The sequence below is a fragment of the Cygnus atratus genome, chromosome 9 (genome assembly GCF_013377495.2).
Source record: "Cygnus atratus isolate AKBS03 ecotype Queensland, Australia chromosome 9, CAtr_DNAZoo_HiC_assembly, whole genome shotgun sequence".
Classification (NCBI taxonomy): Eukaryota; Metazoa; Chordata; class Aves; order Anseriformes; family Anatidae; genus Cygnus; species Cygnus atratus.
Window position 1 is genome coordinate 81,087 of NC_066370.1, and position 14,233 is coordinate 95,319.

Genomic DNA, 14,233 nt, shown 5'->3' on the forward strand with positions numbered 1-14,233 from the left:
CCACAAATATTTTGCACTAGGGAGCTGATAAATAACAGTGCTTATGTTTTTTTTTGTTTGTTTCATTTTGTTTTTTTTGAGGGGGTGTGGGGGGAATAGTCATTCTTCTGGGGTCTAAAGTCCTTGTGTTTGGAGTTGAGCATTAATTTACAGATTGTCTCTCATTGTTTTGCTCTCAGCTCGGGAAATCCTATGGGCTATTCTCCCTTAGGAAATCACATGGAATGATGTCTTATTGTGATTTATTTTTGTTTGTGCATCTAACTTTGCATAGTATCATCTTTCACAGCAGTATTTGTATTTCTTGGAAAATTTGGCAAACAGGGGAGTGTTTAACAATTTGTCAATGAAAATTTAAATGGTTGAGACTTTGTGGATGCACTTGATACTGACGTGAGGGGTGTGATGTAATAAACAATCTTAAAGGGCTGTGGTCAAAAGATTATGTTATGTTGTTTCCATCTTAAAACAGCTGCCCGAGTGAAAATGTTTTCTAGCAAATAGAATACTGCATGCATAAATGGGGCAGGGTTAGCCTGAGTCTAGTCTTACTATTTCTTTAGTACTTTGTGTAGCTGTAGTATTTTCCTTGCATTCATTCCTTGCTTCTTGCCTGTTTCATTTGATAGATGACAGTGCTTGTAAAGAAGTTTTAGTTAGCCCTTCTGTCTCTCACTGTCTCTCATATTCTTGAGGTTACATGTAAAGGTTTAAAAATTATCTATCAAAAAGCGTATTTAAACTGGTGATGTTTATGTAAAGAGAAATCTTCAAAGGTACATGTTATGACCTCAAGGTTATGGCTGGGTAGGTTCTCAGGTAAGTTCAGATACTTTTGTAATAAGAAATTCTTTTTTATATATAGTTTTCTAACAGCTCAGTGGTTTTAATATATCTGAAGCACAATATGGTTAGGATGTGATGTCTTGTTTCTGGGTTTCTCAATACAGTAAACTGGCATTTATTTATTGTTTATCCAGCATCACAAACGTAAAAATTAACTCGCTGAGTAAGTTCATGGACTCTTTCTGCAAAACACTGCATTTTTGAATTGGGCATAACAAGAAGTTCAACAACAAAGCAAAGGAAGTGGGTGCAAATGTGATTTGGAGGAGTACTGGGAATTTGTAGATTAGATAAAAGTGATTGCTTGAGTTTCTTAGAGAGAGGAAAAAAAAAAAAGGAGAGATTGTTTGCCTGGGATGCAACCTTGACTAAATGTCCAAGTTCTGAACTGAACAAATCCTGGCAGTCAAGTTGAGGAGAAGTTCATGAGATTAGCCTCATGTTAGTGGAAGATCAGCATACCACCAGCAATAAGCCTAGCCAATAGTATTGAGAACAGGGCATTCCTGAGAGCAGGGGCTGTATTGTATGGAGGACAGCTGGCTCTGTAACAACCTTGACTGGCACCAGGTGTGCCCTAACACAGGATCTCTCTGCTTTGGTGCATCTCCCTTACAACTCCATGCTCTCACTTGGAAGACCAGAACAGGAAAATCCTGCTGCTTTGTACAAATCAGTGGCAGAAGCACAGGTTGAAGAAGGCTGCCTCTTCTGGCCAGAGAAAGCAGCCTGCAATGCTTACCTGTATGACAGATGGCTCTGCTTGGGTGGCATGGGGACTGCTGCATTTCTGCCTGGCTTTATGGTTATGTGTGTTACGTGTTAATGGTGGGCTTGGAAGTGGTGTTTGGAGTAAGCTGTTGTCTGTCTCAAGCTTTGAGCCACTTCCAGATAGATTAGGGTTATGACTGAAGCCTTCAAGATTTAGTGAACTGATGTGATGAAATCAAAGCCAAGATTGTAATGGCATTAGAGAATACCAAGACACAGGCCTTCTTTGGGAAGCAGTAGTAGCAACAACAAAATGGTTGTTCCTGGGTCAAGAGAAGAATAGATTATTTGGAAGGGGTGTGTGAAGAGGAGAACAAAGAGACCATGAGATATGTGTTTTCTCTAAATGAGAAAAAAATTGTAATAAATGCAAACCCAAACAAAAATACAGTCTATTTCTCAATATTGCTTTTCTGCATTAAGCAGTTGAACAAAGCAGGGTATTGCAATCTAGCAGTCTAGTTGCTGCAGGGATACATTTATATATATTTTCAAGTAGTTTGATGACTGGAAAAAGACATGATCTGTGTGGTGATGTCTGAAACATGGTCACTGCTATGAGGAATTGTGAATACTTTGTTCTACGTAAATCTTGTTGTATGCTCTTAATCTAATAGTCATAGAACAAGAAATCTTTTTCCTGAGTAGAAGTAATTTTTAGCTACTATGGGAAAGGTATATATTTGTTTACCTAATGGTATTACATTTTTGCTGAAATGTCTGAAAGACTTGATGTAGGCTTTATAACAATAAATTCTTCTCATAACATTTATCTTTGTCAGTATTTCTGACTGAATTTATTAAAATAATGTTGCAGCTCCTTATTATTTTCCCTAATAATTCCTTGAATTATATATATCTTCCACTTTTGTACAGCATTATGTAAGTATTGGGTACTTAAGTGCATATTATTATTTTAAAAACTCTGGGTGACAAGAATTAATTACAATTCTAAGTTATTCCATAAATCTATTCTACAGTGGGAGCTTTAGTGAAATGCTGGCACTGGGTAATTAGCTGGTGTTAATCTCTGTCTTTGGTTTTGGGTAGTCCGAAGAAGATTTGATATTTCCTTTCCTGCAATAAATAAAAACAGCTTCCAAACTGTCAGAAAATAACAGTAGTTCTTAAGGGCTAACCATTACCAGCCTTTGTCATGAGGTTGTAATTGTTTCATGAATTCTGCTACAATCAGGGAAAAGTGTGCTTAAGTGCCAATAAAAGTTTTTATGCTGCTTTGATTTCTTCTTGCCTCATCTTCCTCCTCCCAATTTATGGCTTTATTCCGCTGTCTCTGTTACTAAGCAACACTGTACATGGTGTTCATGCAAATTACTGCAAAATTTCCGATAGTGAGACAGAATAACACCAGGTTAATTTCCTGATTAATATATGCTACAAAGACACCCACTATAGCAGACTCATAGCATAAGGATTTTTTTGTTACCTTTTAAGTTGTCTTGTCTGTATCTATTACAACACTTCCAAGCAGATGGACCAAATTCTTGGTTCCATCATTTTGACTCGATCTGTTTTGTGTTGAGCAACCCAGCTGATTGCACATTGTATATGCTGTGATGATGCAAGTAGCTTCCTTGTGGCTGCATGCTATAGTTTGATCCATATGCAGGAGGAGATGAAATGATTGTTCAGGTGCTGTTTTTGCTCTGCTTTTAAAATTAAAGGTGCATATGAGATTCTTAAAACCAAGAGTTGTCTTTTCATTCAAGCCAGTGGTAAAAATCCAGCTGACATAATGTGAATGGGCTTCAACTGGTGTTCGTGCTTGTGTGATCAATTTATTTTGCACACCACGGTACCACTCCCCATAGCAAAGCTCTTGTGTGTCACAGGTGACTGCATGTTTTTCTCTTTTTCAATAATCTTAAAAATGCAAAGTCTCATTTAACAGACTAGCAGTTATAATCATGCCCAAAGATTATTACAGCAATACAGTTTTAGATGGAAATAAAGCAAGCAGATTGTAGTACTGCACTACAGAAATCTTCAGAGCAGTTTTTAGACTGCCATGTTTGCTCATTAGAAGAGCTGTGACAGGTTTATGGCTCATGTTTCCAGAACTGCTTTCACTTCACTTCTCTAAATCAAAGGCCAGGCTTGCTATTAAAAGGTGGAATTTGAAAATTTAAATGTAGAATATTAGAGGGTTTAAAGCGTGCTTAAAAGCATGTTTGCAACTTTGATTACTGTAAAGCCTGAAGATTTATACTTTTCAAACTGCCTAAGGTAATATCGAGCCTCCAGACAACTTCTGCATAGATAGGTTCCTGGTTTGAAATGTGCCCATTTTCAATGCAGTGAAAGTAAGTGTGTAATGCAGCTCTAGAAACACCATCTGCATTGACCCGTCTTCAAATGTTTCTAGTTCTGTTTTACTTCTTCCCCTCAGCTTAAAATACACTATCTACTGTTACTTCTCCTTCAGAAGCATTCTGAAGAACAAAATGTTGTAATGCCTGTCAGCAAAATGCCCTCAGATGCATGTACAATGGTACAATGGACCAGAAAATTAGTTTATTTTTTAAAGTAATCATATTGAATGTTTAATCATAAATTGCAATTCAAAATTTGTGCATAACGTTTGAATTTTTTTTAACTTGTGTTTCCTCCCCCCCCCCCCCCCCCCCCCCCGTTTTGTTAGAGAACTTCTGAGAGAATTGCACTGTGCTTTTGGAAGATCGAGCATTTCCCAAATTTAAAGCATATAGAGAAAGTCTTAGATTCCTCTCTTTTCTGTGAAAACATGCATTTAAAAACAGCATAGGATGAATACAGTTATGCAGCATGTTCTTTGTACTGTCATATGTATTCTTTTTCATTGCTGCAGTGAACGGAACAGCTACACATGAATTTTCTCTATGTTAGGAGAACAGATTGTAGAGAAAGCAAAAGTTAAGTGTAGATATGGTTAATTAACAGGGCTTGGCTAAAACCTTAAAACCTTAAACAAGAGCGTATTTGTGGCCTGCTGGAGTGCACATGGTTTGTGCTGGACGGCAGTCAGTGTTATAATGCACTACTGCAAACACTGCAGGTATGTCACTGTAAGTGAAATTTAGGGATGACCCTATCTACAGCAGTTTTTTCAGGATGCCATTGCCTCTACAGATTTATTGATGAGTGAACTTTATTTGCGGTGGATGAAACTAGACTTAGTATGTGCTGAGCATGCTGTTATTCTGTACAAGCGTGAGTGTTGGTGGTGGTGATCTGCTTGTAGCTGGAAGTTGTGGAGCTCTGCAGTGTTGATCAGCTTCTCCTTTGACATAGGCGGATCATCAATCAAATGATGTGACAGGAGAGATAAAGGCATATTTCGTCATGGAATAGCCTTGTCAAAATATTTGAATTAGCTTGGTAGAAAACTTAGCCTTTAGACAGCTCCAAGATAAGCAGTGAAGTGTAAAGAAAAAATTTTATCTTGCATGTTAAGTTTGCAATCTTCCTTTGGGCTGGAGGTAAGAGGTCAAAATTGGAATATGCTTTTTAAATGTACTGCATACTTTTCTGGTGTCTTGACAGTATCATGGTTGAGTGCCCCGTTTATATCCAGCACCTATTTGTGGGTCACAACAATGAATATTGATGTTGTTTTGGAGCCAATCTGCTCAGCTGCTGAAGCGTATGGGATATCCACATTAGCAGTAAGCCCCATAGGAAAACTGAAGTTAGATGCTGTAAGAGAGCATAGGTAAAAGAATTGTAGGAGCATAACCCTTGGCAGAATATTATCTAGATTCAAGCAATAAGTACAATGTGTTTTTCCAATAAGCATTTTAAAGTTTTCTTTAATTAACAGGAATTGATTCACAAGCCTTGATCAAAACAAAATCACATTACAACTTCAGAATTTCTGGGTGGTGAGCTGTAGGACAGTGTTCGTTTTCACTAGGAACCCAGTGTCCTTGTCAGACCCTGCACTTTGTTCTGCTACTGGTGTTGGGAAGTATAGCTACAAACACATTTGTTTTTAATCAGACCAAAAAGTAAAACTTGGAAGAAACAATCTAACCATATTCTGTGAAGATTAATTTGAACCAATACTGTTAAATGTATTTTAGATTATTTTTTTTCAATATTTCAGAATATCATCATTCTGATGTAGGTGTTTATGAGAAATGATTTACTTATTTTTTGCAAAATTCATTTAGACAAAAACCTGTCTAAAATTTGCAAAATCTTTCCAAAACAGAGCAGTGCATATCTGCTGTTCACTCTCATGTAAAGCATACAGATGATGTTATAGAAAGCTATCATAAATAAACAGAGAAATTCAAGAATAACAGAAATACTATTTGGCTGTATTTAGCAGGTACATGCTGCAGTGTATAACAGTCTAGTATATAAAGAATGCCTTTCTTCGCATTGCTTTACACTTCCATTTAGAGTAATCATATCACAAAAAACAGGCTTAACATTAACAGTTCTCTAGTAGGTTAAATTACATCTCATGTACCTTTATTTTTACCCTTGCTTTGAAAGGTATCCTGCAAATTATAGACATTCTCTAATTTTATAGGTGCTTTTATACAAGAAAGGGCTTTGGATCTGCAAATTTTTACTGTGCTTGGAGGGTTTTTTTTATAGTGCCAAACTGAATTCTTACAAAAGCTTCAAAAAAGCTACTTGAATAAAAAACTTGTGAAAACAACCTTATTGTAGATCCTTTAGTATTTTGTAACTCTTCAGCAAAATTAAATATATATATATATAGTACTACTATAATATATGTAATATTTTTGTGAAATTATTTTAATTTGTTTTGGTTTCTGTTCTTTTGTATTTGTATGTTCTGCTGAGCCTGAGGAGGAGTTCAGGCTAGGTAGGCCAAGCTGATGTAAATCTATATGCAGTACATTGTCTGCCTTTCCTGGACATACAGTTATTTGATGAGTTTACAGTGTATAATTTGTATAATTTAACTTTTTTTAATTTAATGAAAGAGAAATCTATAGTAGCAAATCAGCTAATATCTTAAATGACGTCTATACATTCATTGATTTGAAACATTTCTGGTTATTCATTCAATTTCATAAAAATAGCCAAGTTTACACTTGCTTCATAGTATCAGTGGGAAGTGCTTGAACACACATAGGGTGGGTGTTCTTCAGTCAGCTTTGTATAAGCTCCCAACATAAAAGCCTTTCAGTATTTTCCTTTCTGCTGTTTTTATTTTCTTATTTTTAATGAGAGAAGTTGTTGATTTTTTTTTTTTTTTTTTTTTTTATTTCATGGCATTTTTAATTTAACTGCAAGGTGAAAATATCCTTGCAGTCTTTTTGTTTGTTCAGTAGCAGGCTTTGCTTTCCAATCTGTTCTAACAAACTTTTGCTCTCTGATTCTAAAGCTCCAAGGGACTCTGTCTCTGTGTATGAATATCTTTTCTTGCACTAGGGTCTGTGCTTTATTGCAACCTCACAGCACTGCCAATATATAAAGCTAAGTAATAATTAAAATACATAGAAAATCAGTTTTTCAGTATGTAAGTTATAAGCAATTCATAGGTCTGGCCCATAACTGTTTTTACTTTTTTTTTTTCTGGTGTGTGACAGTATAAAACTTAACCTGAGGTGGCATTTACTAGGGATATGCAAAATTAAATTCAATTTATTTCTCATACAAATTCAAAGTGGAAATGTGATCCATTCTGCCATTCTTTCAACAAAACAACAAAACCCACACCAAAACAAGTTCCCCTCTTATGCTCAAACCTGATCCTGTTTCTGCTGAAGCCACTGGGACATCTACGCAGTACACAATGTGGCACTGCTTGGAAACATCAAAGCTTGTTCTAAATTGGTGGATATATTTACATGGAATGTTCTGCTACCAGCAACCTGAGTCTGGCTTTTCAGGGCCATTTATTCATAATTTAATATGACTTTATATTTGACTCAATATTCTAAAATCTGTCCCTATAATTTCATTTATCTTCTAAAATGTGAAGCCTAGATTCTGCATTAAGATCTAACCTGTATATAGCAAAATAAGCAATTTGCTGAATATCCAGTGCAAGGAACTTCATTAATTTAGCCGGTCCTGGAAAACACAAGCCAATTGCTGATCCCCTATTGTGTGTGTGATTTCTGGAGTTAGCTGGTGCTAGGTGGATATCCTATCCAGAATGAATTATGGACACAGTCTGTTCAGTCTGGAGTTTAGGGGGAGCTGTCTTAGATTTTAGATTACAAGGAATGAGGAACAGTGGTATAAAGTATTACAGCATTCAATAGAAATACTTTGGTAAGAATGACATCACTATAAGATGTAGCCACAGATACACTGATATACTGGAGAACTTATAATAATACAGAAACATCTCTCTCTTCCTTGGGTGGACTAATACAGCAGTGGAGATGGATTTCACATAGACATAATCTATTGATGATGTATGTTTTTGGTAATACTTCAGACAACAAAAGTTCTTATAACAGTAGTAACCTTTTTACAATATAAAGCTAGTTCTATTGAAGTAGAAAACGTTGACATCTGCCACTTCACAGATTCTGACTGCACAAAAATATTTAAATGAAAATAATATCTAGTTCCTGCTACTTCATTTAGGAGCTGTTTTTAAAGCCGAAGGCTACAGCACTAGCCCACTAAAAAGACTTGCACAATCCTGTTCTCAAACATTATCTGTACCTCTTTCTTCAGTGTCTAGCCACATCTGCAGAACTTGCCAGCGACAATGAGCTTGACAGCCCTGCGGTTAGCACTGAGGATTTGTTAATTCAGCCTTGGTAGCAAGGTCACTGATGAAATGGACTCAATGATTGATAGAACAACCTCACTGCTTCTTGCTAGCTGGTGGGATGATGTGCTGGCCAAGCCTGTAATGGAGAAGAGCAGAGCTGTCTTAACCTGCTCTCAAGGTCAGGGTTTCATGGTTCAGTATGTTCTGAACTGAGCAGGATGTCCTAAAGAAATTTAAGAGCCTCTCAAAACTTTCTGGAAGTTTTTAATACTTACCTGAAAGATCTATTTACATGCAACACTAAGTATTTCCAAAATGAACAAGTTCCTTTCTAGGCCATTCCCATGCCATCCCCCCTTAATGTGTGTTTGTTCTTTCCATGGCAAGCTTCTCCGTGGGAACACTTGCACTTCAGTGTACTGAAAAAAGAGGCCAGTAAGATAAATCATTGCTGAAGCTATGCAAGCAAGCCCAAACCTGGGAATCCTCCTATATTCTCTGCTTCTGTCACAGGTCCAAGTTGATGATCACCTAAACAGCAATTCTGGTAAAGGAAAGGACTTTTGGCCTAGTATGTACTCTGCAACATCTTGATTAACTGTATAAACATAAGATAATTATTGAGCTGAAAAGCCAAATGAATCCCCGCTGTGTCTGTAATGGTTTTGTTGGAATTCAGGTTAACCAGTGCAGATTATATAGTGTGATTTTGGGTAGGCATGTAATGCGGAAGCGAGTAGAGTGTGAAACATGAGTCATATAAAGCACAGTTGCACAATAAATAGAAATAAATATTCTGCATGTATGTGTCAAACAATGCAATCCAACTACTATTCTGCCAGCAGAAAGTATGCATTCAGACAAGTCAACAGCCTGTAACGGTGATAGCTCAGGAGGAGTGATTCCTGGATTTAGGGCTATAGGCTGTCCCCATTAATACTGGCTTGAGTTCCTCACACCAGAAAAGTACAGGGGCAGACTAAAAGTTTGTCAAGTATTTTACTTTGGTTACCCTGAGAAGGAAAAGTGCTTAGGATACTTGTTTAAACTAACATCATGTTGTTGCATCTTATTTAACTTTGTGTTCTTTAAGATAGTGGGACTTTGTTCTAAAGTATATATAACTAGTTCTTATTTTGGTATGAAATTAAAAAGGGTCAGTCCAAAGTTCTGCCAAAATGGCAGTCGTACAGGGCCAGATCTCACTCCTTCCTGCTCTCTTGGCAAGGAGTAGGTTCTTTGGCCTTCTCCTTCCTCCCCCTCGGTGGAGGCCATGCAGCCACATGCCCACAGCAGAGGCCAACAATGCAATCTGTCACCCAAAAGTGGGAAGATCTCTTTGCTGCTCTTATCTGCTGCTTACAGATGACAAGAGGCACAACAGACTTTATCTAGTCTATGCCTCTTGCATGCTGGAGGTCAGAATAATTCAAAGTGCTTCAATGGGAGGCTGTGACTAGAAGGGCTTGATCCCACACTCTGACACTGCTGCTACACGTGCCCCATACACAGGTCTCCAGCACAATATTTTAAGCAAGCAGGTGGGCAGGGGGAGTGTAGGGCTCAGCAACTAGGTGTTCGTCAGCACTTGCGTTGACGGCAGCTGTGTGGGTGAAGAAAAGGGTGTGGCTGAGCTGAGGGGTGAGGCTAGCATCAACTAGCTCTTAGTCTGGGGCTCTGTGGGGTTGTCTAAATCTGCAGGATGTGGCTGTACGCAGTAACCGTGCTGTGCTCCAGAGGAGTTTGTTCTGCTGCTGCCCAGTGAGAGTTGCTAGAAGATTTTATCTCTGGTTTTATGTGGCTTTCAATTCTTTGGGGGTTTTTGTTTGTTTTAGGAAATGCTAAACTAGGATCCACTATCCTTGGCAGCTGATGATCGTTCTCCTACCCTTTAGAACATTTTTTTTTCCCCAATGTTATTTGTTGCCTATCAATCCAAGGTTGGTCTTCTATTCAAAGCACACCAGCTGCAATCTTTTCCTGCCTTTCCTGGAGTAACCTAGCCAAATGTCCATGCTCTTGTTTTTTCCCATGACGCAGGCAGGCACAGGTGGCACCAGCAGCTAGGGATACTGAGTCTCTTAAACATGCAGGATCTAGCCTGAAGTGGTCAAAATCACCAACCAATCTTTTTTGCTCTATTTTTCACTGCAATACAGTCATTTTTATCATTTGTGGTCACTACTGATTCTGCTGCTTTTTCTTCCTGGTGATAAGTGAGTCCTTTCAGTTAAATACTTAGTTATCACTTATACAAATGTGCTTTGTTTTTTCTGTTGAGCTATCTATTGTAGTCTGGGATACTGGTGACCAAAGGGATCAGCAGGTGGTGAGGAAATACCTGCTTAGCCCCTTCCCAAGGAAGTTAACATACAAGATCATCCGTCCAGGAGGAAGTTACTTCTACAGTAGTCTTAGCATAGATAAGGATCTGCAGATCTATCAAGCAGCAGGAAAATATTGCTCTTTTCCTATAGCAGCTTTTAAGATGAACAACAAATTTGTGGCTGCATCCAGCAGGTGGCAAGCACAGCACACTAAATTGTCTGAGAGAGTTACTTCTGGAATTGGAGGCTCCTGATTCAGTTTGACATACATACATGTGTACATGAACGAAACCTCATACAGGTGATGGCAAGCTCTGTTAGTCCCACATCAGCTTACTGAGTGCTAGGGCAGTGTTGCTGCTCTGGATGCTATTTATAATGCATGTGACTTATATTCTTTTTGAACGGCTGCCTCACATGCATGTGTAAGGATATAAGCTAAATAGAGAGCATTGTATGTGAGAACAATTTACCTGTCTCTTTAATTGTCACATTCAGGTTTCAATTCTTTTAAAATACTAGCTTTCAATTAAATAAACCTCCAAAGAAAGAGCATTTTCTAAATATACAGCTTTAGAAGTTTTACTGAACTAGCAGTATCTTGTGACGTGTAAGTAAAAAATGGAAAATCCAGCCACTTGCTAGCTAAGCCACATTTTAAATACAGATTATCAATATTGCAAATTCTTGAGGGTCATGTATTTGCTTACATGACATGTAAAGTTCTGGATTTTTTCTTAAGCTTTGTTATGTTGAAAAGCATTTATGAGTTCACTTATCTTTGAAGAAAATAAATGGGAGTGAATCAAGAGCGAATACTTTCTGGAGTTCATTATCTAATACGAAAAGGATATACGAGGATATCATTAGCTGGAACTTCTTACAATGCTTATCGCCTTTTCCCCTTCATTTGTATGGAGAGTTTGAGCCAGACTTCTGTTCTGATTTATGCTAGTATAAGCTTGAAATCGTTCCATACAAATAAAAGAAGGTTCTACAGGGAGCAAATGCTCCTCATTCCAAGATCAGCTCTATATAAATGGAGAGTAATTAAGTAAAAGCCAAGAATGAAGTTTAGTCTCCGTTGTTTAGTGATATGATTAAAAGTGTTATTTGTTAAACTATAATATAATCATTGTCACACTTCTGCTTGTCAGAATCTGAGTTTAAATGTCCACGAATTTGAAAAACAGAATGGATTTCATTAGCTGGTACTTTTCTCATAGAGTACTCTGGATATTTTACAAAAATAGTTTGAAAGTTTCTGATCACCTCTGTCTCAGAACTCCTGTTTCAAATAGTTTTTGATTTAATGACTAAAATTATGCAGTCAACCCACTCCATAAATAATTTTCTTCAGAGTCAGCATGGCATATTATGGAGAAAGGTGAGTAAACCCCATTCATGTGTCTCTGTGTGTGTGTATATATGTTACTACTATAAAAATACACACTGGGATAAAAACGTTTATGAAACAATATTTGAAATCTATAAGTAGGAGTATAAATCTAAAAATATATTTCTTCTATACTTAATAAATAAACCTGCTTTTTATTGCATATATTATGAACTTTTGCAATTTTAAAATGAAAAATAGTAGCACAAATTAGAATGAGACCAGTTTCAAGGTCCTGAAATTTCCATTTGTGTTTAAAGTTGGGCCTGTAGATACAGCATATATTTGAAAAACAAGTTATATTATAGCTGATATATAACTCATGTTTTAAAAAAAAAAAAAAAAAAAAAAAAAGAAAAGAAATGAAACCAAGCCTTTTAGCTCTCAACTCCTGGAACAAAACTTGGAATAGCTCATGTGTAAAACAGGTCCTTCATAATTCATGTAACTTACAAAAGCTTTTCCTTTAAGTTCAGAGATCTTTTTAGAAGTTTTATCTACCCTTGTTTTGTAGTTCCGAGTAAATGGCAGGATGCTGACAAACTCTGGTGTGTCTGTCTATCATATACATTGCTTTCAACAAAGAAAAACAAAATGAAAATCAGCCAGTCCTCCGCATACTGTAAAATAGAAGGCCACTGCTAAATCTTTTCAGTGTGATTTCTCTGAGGTGATTTAATGTTTCAGTAATGAGCAGTAAGCTGTGATGTCTGTGACTGCAGATGAATTTTGTCATTCTTGCTGCTTCATTCACAAGGCTGTTCAAAAAAGTATATTGTAAAACGCATCACTTGGTTTCGAGAGACCCAGCAGTCTTTTTAGTGGGCAAGCGGATATTTTCTGGTGGTCTGTAAGAGAGGGAGCTCATCTTCGTTGTTAGACTGGGATGCGTGCTGACATTTGGTGGAATGTATTTTATTAGCTGAAGAAAGTATTTTTTAAAATTTTTTCCAAAGAAAACATAAAAAAAGGGATTCAAACAGTTGTTAAAGTAAGCAATGCAAATAGTGAAGGGCATAGCCGTATCCACAATATCAGTGATTTTGCAGTCTGTTATTACATGTAATTGAATTAATACATCAAGAAAAGTGAATACTTGATGAGGAATCCAGGAAAAGAAAAAGAAAAATACTATTGCCACAATCATCTTAAAGATATCATCATTTCTGGTCTTATTTCTTTGAATCTGATATGCCTTCTTTAGGGTCTTCCAAATTAAGGTGTAGCTTGTTAATATGATTAGAAAAGGAATTAAAAATCCCAGCAAATTTTTGGATAAGCCTAGCCCAACCCGAAGTGTTGTATTATTGTTGTCATACCGAAAACCACAGACTGTCATGTTCAAGTTCTCAGCAAAGAATATATTACGGTGAATGATGACGGGCAAGCTGGCCACACCGGCAAGAAGCCAGATGGCGATGCAAGTTATTCTGGCAACAAACATGGTACGCCGGATTCGCGACTTCACTGGATGTACTATGGCCAGGTAGCGGTCAATACTAAGGCATGTGAGTAGGAACACACTGGCGTACAAGTTGAAACTTATCCCTGCAGATGCTAGCTTGCATAAACAATTGCCAAATGGCCACTGGTACTCCATGGCCGTGTAGGCGGCCCACAGTGGCAGAGTTATTAAAAAACACAAGTCGGCAAGTGCCAAGTTTAGCAGAAAGATGCTGGCCACTGTTTTCAGTTTCATGTAGCAGTAAATGACAATAACAACTAGGCTGTTCCCAAATATGCCTATGATGAAGATGATACTGTAAACAGTTGGAACCATAATGTAGATGTAACTGTGCCTTCCTGAAACGGGACAGTCAACGTGGATTCTTTTAACGGTTTCTTCGGTAGAATAGTTTGGGACCATCTTGATCTCTTCAGCTGTACACTTGTTTCAGGGAAACAATGTGAAGTTCACACCTACAGGACAAAGGTAAAGAGGGAGGAAAAAGTAATTCATACGGTATTTAGTTATTTTTAAAAATTTCAATGAAATATCAGGATTTTCTGTTTAACTAGAGAGATAATTCAGTGTAATAAATTCAATTTCTGATTAATAAGGCATGGAAGAGTAAGAAATCTACTTTTCGTTAACAGACTGCTACCTATGGCTTTCAGTTGAAAACTGGATTATAGGCCCAATTGCTAATCAGTACTCCTCCTGAAAAACTTTTA

The 14,233-nt window shown here is 37.2% G+C and overlaps 1 protein-coding gene across 1 annotated transcript; it reads right to left on the reverse strand.

Annotated features, from left to right (window-relative positions):
- Positions 1-12,845: 12,845 nt before the first annotated feature.
- AGTR1 (angiotensin II receptor type 1) lies at positions 12,846-13,925 on the reverse strand. Its single transcript, XM_035544746.2, has one exon. The coding sequence runs from the start codon at positions 13,923-13,925 to the stop codon at positions 12,846-12,848; it is 1,080 nt and encodes a 359-aa protein (XP_035400639.1).
- Positions 13,926-14,233: the final 308 nt, after the last annotated feature.